Below are 13,893 nucleotides of genomic sequence, written 5' to 3' on the forward strand. Positions count from 1 at the left end.
TATTCCTGAAAGGAAAAAAAAACCCCCTTTTTTCAGGAGTTTAATCTTGTATTTTTTTTTTTTTTTTTACTCCAGTGGGATTTTAAAAGCCCCTTCTGCTGTCTAATGGCAGTTCCTACTGCATCTATAGTGCAAATATGCCCTGGCAATGTATTTTCTTCTGCATCTACATGATATTATTTTTAGATCATCCCTTCCAGAGTCTCTTCAGCCTTAGTATTTCCCTCAAGTCGACAGCATCTAAGAGTTGCAAAGTGTGTAAAACCTGATGCCCACTCCACTGATTCTGAATTCAGATGACCTGGATGGAATGGGGTCAAGCCCTCCAGGTGCCACGGCCTTGGCAGGTGGGAGAGTGAAGCCTACACTAGTTGAAATCAGATGGGAGGAAAAGTACTAACCGGGGCTCCTTTGCTGACTATCTGGTGCCTCTGCTGGTGGTGACAGCACAGGGTCAGCAGACTGCTCGGCACCTGCTGCACGGGGCTGGATTGCATGCCTCCCCTGCCCCTGCATAGAGGGCATGTGTTTTCATGATCCACTTTGGTCTCAACCTTATTCCTGTCCTTCCCTTCTGAAATCGTCATCGCTGATCCTCATTCCCACACAATATGCAGCTGCAGAAGGAGGTACTTTCTGTCCTCTTTCTCAGGACAGCTCAGCAAATGGACAAAGGTTAAAAATGAAAAGTATATAAATCTATAAATACAGGTTATGCAAAGAAGAACTTTTAAAAAAATGGAGTATCGCTGCACTGTCATGAATATATTCTTATACATTGTTGAGATACTAATTTAATGTTGCAGCACTTTTTTTTTTTGGTCAACCCTTCTTTCATGATGGTCTCTTCCCTTCCATCTGCTGCTCCTTTTTTCTGCAATGATCCGTGGTTAGCGATTCCACGCAATCATCAGCTGATTTTTGGAGTTTCTCCAAGCCTGTTACTGCTGGGTCTCATGTCTACCTAACCCTCAGTATGAACATCAGAAAAGGATGGATATTACCAGAGCAGTAAGATTTGTTTATAAGATTTTTTTGTATACAAATACTTCAAAATCATTTTACTTTGATGCTAAATTGAGGGGGAAGATGCAATTTTAAATCCAACACACAGAAGCTGACATTCTTACTGCATTGTTAGCAAATGCTATTTATTTAGATGGGTAGTTTGATCTGTGACTATAATGAGAATTTATAGAAGATAGGTTTCCCTTGAAGATAGGTTCATCCTTCATTGCAAATTGTCAGCTAGAAGAACATGGTACATAGATTTATTTTCATGGTATGAGACCCATTTTACCACTGGTGCCCATGACCTGACTTTATCTTAACAGTGACATGTCCAATGAAAGTGGCAATAAGGAAAGGCTGTTTTTAGAGATCAGTATGTCATTTTCATGAATTAGAAAACCCCTCGGAGTTCTTTCACATGAAAGCCTTTAAATAAATTCACAGCTGTGTGCGATGAACTGTCCTTAGAATATTGTAGTTCACAGATAAGGATATGGAGACGGCTAATGGGATATGTATGGAACGAAAGTGTGGCTATTTGGCCCCCACCCCCTGACCCCTGGATGCTAGTAAGCATTGGGAAAGACTTGAATAAAGATAGATTTCTGTGACCAGCAGTGCTAGAACATGTCTTTAGTATTACATTCTAGCATTATGGTACAGTTCTTGAGGTGAGTGAAAAAAATCCAGGATATGACAAAAGATAGATGCAACATAAGATAAATGCTTGAAAGACACTTGTTCAACTATTATTCAGGTAAATTCCTGAACCATTATGATTTTATTAAAAGGCAACTGGCTCTTACATTCAAGTTACAGTTTTAAAAAACAAAATCACATCTGTGAAACCTATCAGATGTGATTTTATTTAATGCAGGAAAGAAACCACACAGACTGCAATCCTATGGCCATTGAGGCAGCACAGCAGACTCCATATCCCAGTGATTTGTTTCCCTCATCAACGCCAGGAGGGAGGGCTATGATTTTGAAGGGCTGGAAATCCAGGCCAAAAGAATTGTGTGGCAATCCTCAGCTTTTCCAGTCTTCCCTGTCATCCTTGAAAATAGAAAATAGCTGGCAGTTAGCCTAATTATTTTCCTTCCAACTGCGTGTAGTGGATTTTTTTTTTGTCAGAAGCCTGAGCACTGAAGAAGAGTAGTGAATGTTGCTCCTTTCCCACCTTCATTCCACCAGTCTGGAAACACAAGGGACTTCAGTGTTTGTGAGCAATAGGAATCTAGGCTGGAGACAACTGTTTTCCTAGTTCAAATTCATTAGCACAATCACTGTAATGCAAAAGAACCACAACTAGCACCAGCCAAATCCTGGTGCCACTTGCATTAGCAATTTCTTCATCTCCCTCCCCCCAATCAATTCTTTTTGATTGGTGGTACTGCTGTTAAAGAAAAGTGACAGTGCACATACCAAGTCAGTAAGAAGTATTCAAGCCAGAAACATTATCAAGACCTTAACGCTACAAGCAGAAATTTCAAATGTTATGTTTATTCAGTTAAAAACCGACACTTGGTAATGGTCACATGAACACTAGGGATCCATATCTACAGTTTCCTGATGTCAGATCATGAAAATCACACAGGTTTCCTACATATACAAATCTAATGCCAAATTTTAAAAATGCAAAACCAAGACAATGTGAAATCAACACTGAAAAGTATCCAATTAGACAATTTAAAAAATAAATACTTTTAAGAATAAAAAACACTTTCAAAGCAGCTGTATCTTTAAGAACATCCCCCCACCCCCACCCCAAAGTCTTCCATAGATTTTGATTGTCTACTAGTGCAGCACCTCAGTTAGAGCTGGGATCTGTATATCAGGCAACACAGTATTTTGTTCATACACAGTGTTTCATTTTGCTTTTTTGTATTACTGGCAGGTACGATATCTTTAAGCAATATGGCCTCTCATGCTGCTGGCAATACCCATGCGGATGAGAAAGCATGAAGCATAGCAACATAGACTGTAAAGTACTTGTTTATTAAAGACAGAGGAATGTAGTGTTAAAAAAATATATATCAATAAACTACTCAGTTTCATAAACCAAATTATATTTTTAAAAATGTCTCTCAAAGCTTGTTTCACTCACTATGACTGTTCAACATTCAACTTCAAACAATACAACATTTGAAAACGTCTCCATTTTTTTTTTTTTTAATTTGGGGGCTAGGGAAGAAGAAGAAACCGTTCTCTTCCAAATGAAATCTGCTCCCTCTAGGCCTCCTTTTCCCACCACATACATATCTCAACAATACATTTCCAACAATCGATTTATGAATTTGACATGCATGCTGACATCATATGACACTGTAACATTTTTTAAAAACCACCCACACACACATACATACATACATAACAAAAATGGGTGTTCGCTAAAAATACAAACTATACTTGTGACTGAAGCAGTCTACTAAAGGCCACATCTGTAAACCCTCTACACATTTAATCCTAAGGACCACTTAGAATTATATGAAAGCCTCCTGTTGATAATTCTCTGGCAATTGTGCAACATTTATTTTAAAAAATCAGTTCTGAAAAAGCTTAGGTATTTATCCATATCCTTACAAAGCCAACCAATATTACATGTCTGCATAATCATGTATTTAGACTTAGTCTAAACGTTAAGAAACATTTTCCAGCAATGCCTCTTTTTGACAATAGTCTACATTCTGACTCCTTTGGACCCCCACCCCCTTATTTTGTGAACAGTCCCATTGCCTAAAATAATAAATTGTATTTCAAAATGAGATTTTTTTCCCCCAATAAAGTGCTTACATTTGCACACATTTTAGTCTACCTAATTCAACATGATACTCAAGTATTACAGGAGAGTGATCACCACTTGCAGAAACAAGAGCGCGGCATTTCAGAGATGCAAGCAATTTTGACTTGCCAATCTGTCCAGGTGCATCAACATGCATGTTTAAGTGCCAGTCTCTCGGCCAGACCCTTTCCATTTAAAACAATTTTTTTTATTTCATACCCCAACCTAAACATGGTTACCCCACCTCTTTGTAATCCCAGTGACTCTAGCCACAGTGGTTAATAGGATTACCTTTTCAACAGGTTCTTAAGCAACTAGTGAAATTTTAACTGACAGCTTTGTATGGATGTTCAATCATTTTTCTTTTTGTCAGCTGGCAGCAGGCAGGAAGCCTACAGAAGATTGTGACAGAATGGAATCATTCATTGCACCAGCAAGTAAACTTCTACATAAAAATAATGGAAGGCATACGGAGAGCTCTGACTATATTCTTTTAATATGTGTAGAAATATAATATATATGTATATATATTAAATATAATATCATATAAAAATATTTATACAATTCCCTCTAGTATTCCCAGAAGCTCATCTTGGAGTCTTCCTCCCCCCACCCCCACAAAAAATATAAGCAAACCTAAACTACTGTTCTCCTTTTCAGCAGCACTTTGTCAGACTTCCTGCTGGTTGTTCAACTGTTGCTTTAGCACAGAGGTTGGCATTCTGCAGGCCGCTGCACCCTCACTCCCAGTATCTCATTTGAAACCTCCCAGCACCCTGTGATTGCACTGCTGAAATTCAGTGGCAAAATGTCTGAATTTTGCCAAAACAAGTTCTCCTTTCTTTTTTCAAAGAAATAAGAATGGGAATGGGAGCAGTGGAGGAAGAAAATTGTTCCCATTCCCACCCATGACACTAACCAACCACCCTGAGAAATGGGCCAAAATTGCACTGCCAAAATTTGACAGCAAAATGAATGGATTTTGGCTCAGTCTCAAAGTTTGGTGGGAATGAGGGTAGTTTGCCTCCCAGAGGCCTCCTGTTCCCATTTCTCATTCAAACACTCCCTCTACAAAGGCCAAAAAATTCCTCCATGTCAATGGAAGGCCTCCTGCAGCTCTCCAGCAGGTCAGGAAGCTGTACTGTGGCTCTTGACCCTCTACAAGTTGCCCACCCCTGCCTTAGGTTAAGTGCATGACCCACAACATGAACTCATAACTCACCATGCCCACTCCACCCACCCTGCCTCCCCCAGCAGAGACATTGGCCATATTAAATTCCAGATGGTGGAATAATCATGCTTACAAACAACTTCTGAGATTAAACATTAGCCTTGCAGAAACATCAGAATTATCATTGAGCAAAAGCTGAACCTTCTTGCTATTTAGGGGACACTGACCCTACTCAGAAGCAAAAGACCATCTTCAGACAAAAATCATCAGCCAGAAAATGAACATAAATGCCAACATATCTTCTACAAAATATTTTTGTTTCATTGAAGTATGTCTGGAGTGCAGTAGACAAAAAAAATCTTTAGTAAGTATTTTTTTACTTTCTTACTACTTTTTTTCCATTAGCTACCTTATACAACCTCCCAGAAAATCATTATTAAAATGTCACAGCCACTGATAGTTGTGTTCTTTCTGAAGAAAAGTTGCAAAGAAAATCTATACTACATAACCTGTCCTTGACTGTTGCTCTGCATTCTTAGACTAAAGCCCTGATCTATAAGCAATTTCAAAGCCCTCCCAATTTTCTTATTTAATGCTATAATATTCTAAATAGCTTCAAGCCCAACTAGGCAATCATTTACTAAAACCGTATAATACATCCAAAGATCTTTGTTCAACACAGCCAGGTTTGGGATTACAACAAACAAGTTATGGCAGAACAAAGTTATTTGCAATTAAATTCACAGAACTATTTCCACATTTCTTATGTATGTAAATAATAAAGCTACAAAGTTTCCTAGGTAAGTTACCTACTGGTTCCAGTATTTGTCAAGAGGGAATAGGATTAATCCAATTCTTTGGTTCTTTGATTCTTAAAAAAAAATATTAAAACTTTGATTATTTTCATTATGGTACAAGCTATTAAACTGTTGAGTGATGCATGTGGGGGGAGGCTTGAAACCATGTAAGACTATAGCAATGAAAAGAACTTGAAGGAGCCATTCATGTATCACATTAAACCATATGCCTGGCTTAGTAGCAAACATGTTCAGGCATATCCACTGGTGCTGTCATGAGAAGTGCAGCTATAGGTAACCAAGTTGTGGACAAGCCTAGCATGTTGCCCATAAGAACCAGGAAATGAAGCCATTAATGACATTAAAACAAGCCATGGTTTCATTCTCTGGTTATTTCAAGGCAGATGAAAGTAGAATCTTGCATTTGAATGTTATAAGTTTGTCTTATAGTCAGTAGATGCACATGGGCACATTTATGACTAAGCTAAGCTGATAGTTTAGCATGACATATGAACAGCATCCAAATTAACCTTAGGATAACAACTGGTATAATTTGCTACCAAGATGTTGCTTTGTCTAACCAGCACTACATTCTTCACGCCTCTCACCATAACTTTGGTTACATTAATAAAGCTCCTCTTTATTACCCAATCACTTTTGAATCAGACATTCCAATACTTTTTTTCTTTTAGATACCCAATCTATAAGTGTTTTCAAACTCATTTTGCTCTGCAGACATGGATTTTAAAACTAGTACCATAAAATATATTAAACATTTATTTTTAAATCTGTACAGAATTTCAGTTGGATCTTTTTATTATCTTTATGAAGTGAATTTGTCATCTGAAGTCTTAATGAAATATTATCCCTTTATCTCTTATTTATTATATTTTCCACCTAGTTTCAGCATAACTCAATTTAAACTGTTTTACAAGTTGGTCATGTTGTTACTCACATACATGTTTTGGCATAAATTTAGAAAACAATTAGATGCATCATTTCAAATTGTGAAATGTGAGTACATTACAACTATCCCCTTACTGAATGGTTGAGAAGGGGAGTGCCACATTTTAACAACACTTCAATTCTCAATTTGTACAGTTTTTAAAATACCTATATGTACAAAAACAGTAGAGACTTAGCTAGGAAGCATGTTTTGTCATTGAACTAAAACTTCAAATATGGTAATAAATTCAAGATAATGTAATTCAGTAAGTTTAGCACTATTACCTGAATCAAAATCAAGGCACTGTGGAGGCTTTATTATTTGTTCTGCTTCAAATGACCCTGAATCATCTCTGATTAAAAGCAGGTTAACATTTCACAGGAGAATAAAAAGATTCCAACAAATTCCGAAATCACATTTCCCACTGCAGAGAAGTTAAAAAGTGCCTACAATTATTAAATTTAAATATATTTTTGTGCAAATTATTCCTATATTTGAGTCATTTGTGAAAATTATGTTCATATTTTAAACCATATGTTTTACATAAATATTTGCAACTACGTATTATATCAAAAGACAGCTTAGGGGAATCAAAATTCCAAACCATCAAAAACAGAGCAGTGCAAATTCCTATTTTTTTCAAAGAAAAAAAAATATTTATGAAATGATACATGACAAATGGTATTTATGAAACTGAATGCCTTGAACCCCCACAGTTCAAAGAGTTTCATCAATAATTTATCTTGCAAAAATTCCACAAACCAGCACACAATATCACCTCATGGAACAAACTGGACATTACGCCTAAACTACAAACAGGAGATTGTGCCCACGTTACAGTGAGAATAAATGATCGTGCAGGTTACAGATTCTACAATGGAGAAGATAAACAGGTATAAACAGATGAAAACAGTAGTTTGAACATTTGGTGAAATTTTGGGGAAAAACATATTCAAACCAAGTTTCATGCATCATATAAAATATCCTGCTCTCTCGCTTTTTACCAGACATATACACAGTATTTTACAGTATCTGTACAATGAAGATAGATTCCATACAATATTTTGAAAATATTTACTGTCCTGTAATATGAAAAAAATTAACTTTGTTTTGGAGCATAATTGCAGGCATACTTTTAAAAAAAGCAGCTGTAGCAACAGCATGTCCATCATAACACTTAATCCGAGCAAACTTAATTATAAGTATCTTGTTTAGTCCACTAAACATTTTGGATTTGATCTGGACAAATTAACTCATGGCCTTTGAAGAAAAGTGAAACACAGAAACCAGAGCAATTAAATCCCTGGCAAAAGTCGGCATGTCCCTGTCCCCATCATCTTTTCCAGCTTTATACCTACTGAAATTCCAGCAGCACTTTGCACAACTTTCCTCAGCAGATACATTCCAGACAGTTAAAAGAATATTCAATACTGTGCATTGCAAAGTCTGTTGACTTCTTTCTCACCATCTCCAGTGCAATTACAAATGGAGCAGTTCTTCTGCCAGTTTTGCTCCCCATGGCAAAGCCCCCACACTACTGGGGTGGAACTTTAGAAGTCTCCGTCATGCTGTCAGTTCTGTGGCGTGGCATCTGCTGTGGCTGTGACTGAGATTGATGCTGCTGGTGATGTGACTGGGCAAAAGTGCTTTGTTGTAGTGGGAAAGCAGCAGAGAGAATAAGTTGCGCGGACTGATTTCCATGAAGCAATCTGGATGTCTACAAATGTACAAATGAGAGGGAGTTAAGCATTTCTGTTCTGTCAGTACACTAGCATGTTGCCTAACAACTTCACTTTATGATCCATTATTACAACTACAACCTATTTTATCACAATGACAGAAAAAGGGGACTGTGTGGATGCATCCCTTTTTCTTATTGGTCCACACTGGGGTACATCCCAGAATATCTACCCTATAAAATTCTTCCTCATTTTTTTAACCATTGCACATTCATTTCTCCTAACGTCTTTGGCTTTCAACACTCGGGGTTGCATCCACTCTCAGCAGAACAAAACGTACAATTCAGAGCACTAAACAGATGACTTCTATGCCATATCACAAACTCTTTTTAAAATAGTTTTTAGCTTCAAAAGCAGGGTTATATTTTCCTGCAACTTTATTTTTTTTCCTTTCTTCCTACTGCTATTAATAAGTAGGTACACAATTCTGTATTTTCCTTGCTTCTTTATGTTGTATTTTGGACCATAAATAAATATTAACTCCTGCCTCTTACTAGCAAAGCCCAGCTGCTATGTAGACATATACAAATAGTTTCATGTGGTAAAAACCAAAAAGAATTTTTTAAAACCAACAGTTCTAACTTTAAATCAGAAGAATGCCTGAGAGGTGCTCACTGAAGGCATTTGCTTTTAGTGGAGAAAAGCAATACATAAGCCCAGCTACAGTGGGGCAAAAAAGTATTTAGTCAGCCACCAATTGTGCAAGTTCTCCCACTTAAAAAGATGAGAGAGGCCTGTAATTTTCATCATAGGTATACCTCAACTATGAGAGACAAAATGGGGGAACAAAATCCAGAAAAATCACATTGTCTGATTTTTAAAGAATTTATTTGCAAATCATGGTGGAAAATAAGTATTTGGTCAATATCAAAAGTTCATCTCAATACTTTGTTATATATCCTTTGTTGGCAATGACAGAGGTCAAACGTTTTCTGTAAGTCTTCACAAGGTTTTCACACACCGTTGCTGGTATTTTGGCCCATTCCTCCATGCAGATCTCCTCTAGAGCAGTGATGTTTTGGGGCTGTTGCTGGGCAACACGGACTTTCAACTCCCTCCAAAGGTTTTCCATGGGGTTGAGATCTGGAGACTGGCTAGGCCACTCCAGGACCTTGAAATGCTTCTTACGAAGCCACTCCTTCGTTGCCCGGGCGGTGTGTTTGGGATCATTGTCATGCTGAAAGACCCAGCCATGTTTCATCTTCAATGCCCTTGCTGATGGAAGGAGGTGTTCACTCAAAATCTCACGATACATGGCCCCATTCATTCTTTCCTTTATACGGATCAGTCATCCTGGTCCCTTTGCAGAAAAACAGCCCCAAAGCATGATGTTTCCACCCCCATGCTTCACAGTAGGTATGGTGTTCTTTGGATGCAACTCAGCATTCTCTCTCCTCCAAACACAAGTTGAGTTTAGACCAAAACATTCTACTTTGGTTTCATCTGACCATATGACATTTTCCCAATCCTCTTCTGGATCATCCAAATGCTCTCTAGCAAACTTCAGACAGGCCCGGACATGTACTGGCTTAAGCAGGGGGACACATCTGGCACTGCAGGATTTGAGTCCCTGGCAGCATAGTGTGTTACTGATGGTAGCCTTTGTTACTTTGGTCCCAGCTCTCTGCAGGTCATTCACTAGGTCCCCCCATGTGGTTCTGGGATTTTTGCTCACCGTTCTTGTGATCATTTTGACCCCACAGGGTGAGATCTTGCATGGAGCCCCAGATCAAGGGAGATTATCAGTGGTCTTGTATGTCTTCCATTTTCTAATTATTGCTCCCACAGTTGATTTCTTCACACCAAGCTGCTTGCCTATTGCAGATTCAGTCTTCCCAGCCTGGTGCAGGTCTACAATTTTGTTTCTGGTGTCCTTCAACAGCTCTTTGCTCTTGGCCATAGTGGAGTTTGGAGTGTGACTGTTTGAGGCTGTGGACAGGTGTCTTTTATACTGATAACAAGGTCAAACAGGTGCCATTACTACAGGTAACAAGTGGAGGACAGAGGAGCCTCTTAAAGAAGTAGTTACAGGTCTGTGAGAGCCAGACATCTTGCTTGTTTGTAGGTGACCAAATACTTATTTTCCACCATGATTTGCAAATAAATTCTTTAAAAATCAGACAATGTGATTTTCTGGATTTTTTTTTCTCATTTTGTCTCTCATAGTTGAGGTATACCTATGATGAAAATTACAGGCCTCTCTCATCTTTTTAAGTGGGAGAACCTGCACAATTGGTGGCTGACTAAATACTTTTTTGCCCCACTGTACATCCCTTGTCTGAATATCTGAACCTAAACCATTTAAAAATCCACTCTTTCAAGAACAGAACCTGACATTTTTGGCAATTCATAATGTCTGCCCTGCATTATATACTTTGAAAGGTATGCGCTATACACAAACACACACACACACACACACAAAAGCAGCACAGTTGTAAGACTTTATCTGGTTCTGCAAAGTTCTTTGAAGTTATCTCTAGTTTAATTGAACTGAATATTCAAAGAGCTGGTTCTCTGGGACAATCTTCCGGCTTCACCTGTAAGAACTGCTGGGGATGCTGGGTCAGCTGAGTCTGAGCTGGTGGTTGAACTGTAGCAAGTTGCTGCTGGGGCTGCTCCTGCTGGCTTTGTTGCTGCTGGGGCTGCCCTTGCTGCTGCTGCTGCTGTATTGATAATGTCTGCGGCTGCTGTTGTTGTGCAGCAAAAGTCGGATAAGCAGTCACCACCTGCCCCATAAACATGGTACTCGGTACCATTACTGTTCCACATGCTACAGGTGCAGTCACTAATTTTGTCACAAGCTGTTGACCTTGGGAAAATCTGTGAAAGCAAATAAATGTCAGTTGCCCCTCCCAGGTACTCTAAATAGACTTAATTTGCACAATGTTGGCTTGTCCTGTCAGTATGATTCAAACAAATGGGAGCCATGTTGGGAGAGAACAAAAGTCTATCAAATCCAATATCATGGGCTATATCCAGCCAGATAGGTTTATACTTTATCAGCAACCTTTCAATATAATTAGTTTCGCATAAATACAATTTCATTTAGCTAACTAAATTTTAAAAGCCTTAAACACTGAAAATATATACTGGCAGAACTACAAGTCAGCATATTCAATGGTTAAGAGACATAGACGTAGATAGCTGACCAAAAAGGCCTCTCCCCCAATTTGATAACTAGATAATTTTAAGAAATTCAACATCAGGCATGAAGGTAATATGTTATCATCACCAGATATATTCAACAAATGACACCCAGTTAATTGGCTAGGGTGCAACATTACTCCACCCATAGTGGCTCTCACTTTCCCCAAAAATAGTAAGTGTTGTACCAGCCACCAGAATGTTGCCCATACCCATACTAGACAACCTATCAAAATACTGTATCACTATTAAGCTGATCTTTCTTTGTTTCCTAGTTTGTTAAACTAGTTTCCTAGTTTAATCTTTCTAGATCTCTCTTTACAATAAAGAAAACTTCTCCAAAGTTCCTTTAAAGGGAACCATCATATCAATCAAATCTTTATTACAATCAAAGAGTAGCATAAACCATTATATATATACCAGCCTCCTCAACCTTCCAATTCTGCTGTCTAGAATTCTCAGGCAGCACAATCCTATCATAAATAGATGGCCTTACACAGAGAGATGCTATATTAAAAAGCAAAGCTGTGTGCGGAATTACAATAGCTGTAGTGTCAAACTGGGGCTCCTTAAAAACAAGACAGAGAAAGATCTGGAAACCATCTGAGCATGCTCAGTACACACAGAAGATTTGGGAAGGGAGAAGACATCAGATAATTATATTGCATGAAGAATGAGAAAAGGCATGGTTGGCTGGTGCAGAAATATTTCATATGGCAAAATTCTATTGCCAGGCCCCCTCATGTCACTTGACACTCACCTGATTTGCCTATCCTGGGCAAATGTGGTAATGGCAGCATTCTGGTTATTAGTCTGCTGTAAAGTAGAAGGAAGCTGGACTACATTTCCTGCAGCCGGCTGGGAAATTACCATAGTGTTATATAATGGGGCTGGCAGCGTGTTCTGGCCTTGGGTAGCTAGAGATGTCTGTTGATTATGCCCACCGAGAATGCTTTGTTGATTATGCTGCAGACATAAAGTATTTTGTCAGGATAATTATTTGGCTTCATTCAATACAGTTAAACTACAACTATCCCAATGGTAAGGAACAGTAGTCTAGATTAAATAAAAATGCTAATTATGATATAGTACTTATGCATTATCCTTTGCTGAGCTTCGCTGTGATTATAAACTTTATAGCACTAGAAACACAAGTCTTATGATGAAATTGCTAACTAGCTAGGAGTCTGATTTGGGAAAGAATAGGAATTTTAAAAAGATGAAAGCTTATGATATTTAACTATTTCTGCAGCTTTAATCAAAAGAATGGAAGAGAATGTTTATTGAACATCAAAGGGTCAATGTACGATATTTATCTGAGGGAGCAATTCACATTATTGCATGTTTCCCATGCAATCCTCCTGCAGTTGGCTTTGGCTTTTGAGTTACACTTTCCTGCCTTCTAAGCATTTCCCTGTGCAAAGAAATGAGTTTGCTTCTTGAAGTTAAGTGCTAATAAAGTAAGTGCTGCTAAAGAAGCACTCTCTGGTGGCATCACATACACACAAGAGATGTATGAGAGACATAATTATATATTAGGGCATGCAGTGTTTTGACTTCATTTCTAGAAAGGTGCTTCAGAACACACAGAGGCCCAAAGAGGATCAAATCCTGTAATAGCAGATTTCAGGAAAAACGGGGTTGTTTAAAAGAGTTGCACAGACATGCCAAATTCACTTCACCCTTGTGCTCCAAAGCACTATTTTGGAATTGAATCTGAAGCATTACACAACTCTACAAATCATGAACATATGGTTGAATCCTATCTACTACCTGTGCTGTGGTACTTTGCAAAGACTGTTGCTGCATCATGTGCTGAGAACCAATATGTCCAGTGTTCATGCCACCTTGGATCTGGTTAGTCTGAACAACTTGGCCTTGCATGCTTATTGGTGTGATCTGCTGAATAGTTGATGTGTTTCCAGAAGCTAGCTGTACAGAACCAAAGTTTAACCCAGGAGTTGACTGCTGCAAGAACATCTTTTGGAAGAAACATAATTCATGTCAATGCTTAAAATACTACCAAGCACTACCAAGCACTCAAAACACACACATTATTTTTGTTCAGCTTATCTGGTGTCACAGATTTTTTTTTATGATTATTTTGTATAATAACATCGTTTATGAGAAATTAAGTGTATCCAACCAATACACTTGGAAATAAGTGCCACTCAGTTCAATGGGGTTTACTTCTAAGCAAACACATATAGGATTACACTGTTGATTTGATAAAGTCCCTAATGGCATATATTCTAAATCAGCATGCCTTTCTACTTCCTTTCAATTTGTCTAAACTAGTATCC

General features: G+C 38.2%; 1 protein-coding gene across 6 annotated transcripts in view; it reads right to left on the reverse strand.

The window, feature by feature from the left end:
- Positions 1–2,416: 2,416 nt before the first annotated feature.
- The window catches only part of CLOCK (clock circadian regulator), a 52,423-nt gene continuing 40,946 nt past the window's right edge, over positions 2,417–13,893 (reverse strand). For all 6 annotated transcript variants that reach the window (XM_088130879.1, XM_088130875.1, XM_088130872.1 and 3 more), the window contains 4 exons: positions 13,364–13,570; positions 12,351–12,556; positions 10,984–11,266; positions 2,417–8,424 (listed from right to left, as the gene is read on the reverse strand). In XM_088130879.1, the coding sequence (XP_087987005.1) occupies positions 8,242–8,424; positions 10,984–11,266; positions 12,351–12,556; positions 13,364–13,570 (879 nt within the window). In that variant the 3' untranslated portion in view covers positions 2,417–8,241. The remainder of the gene's footprint in view (positions 8,425–10,983; positions 11,267–12,350; positions 12,557–13,363; positions 13,571–13,893) is intronic.

This window comes from Python bivittatus, unplaced genomic scaffold (assembly GCF_059951505.1).
Source record: "Python bivittatus isolate LINGU-HERP-01145 unplaced genomic scaffold, Pbiv_v1 ctg000070_np1212, whole genome shotgun sequence".
NCBI classification, from domain to species: Eukaryota; Metazoa; Chordata; class Lepidosauria; order Squamata; family Pythonidae; genus Python; species Python bivittatus.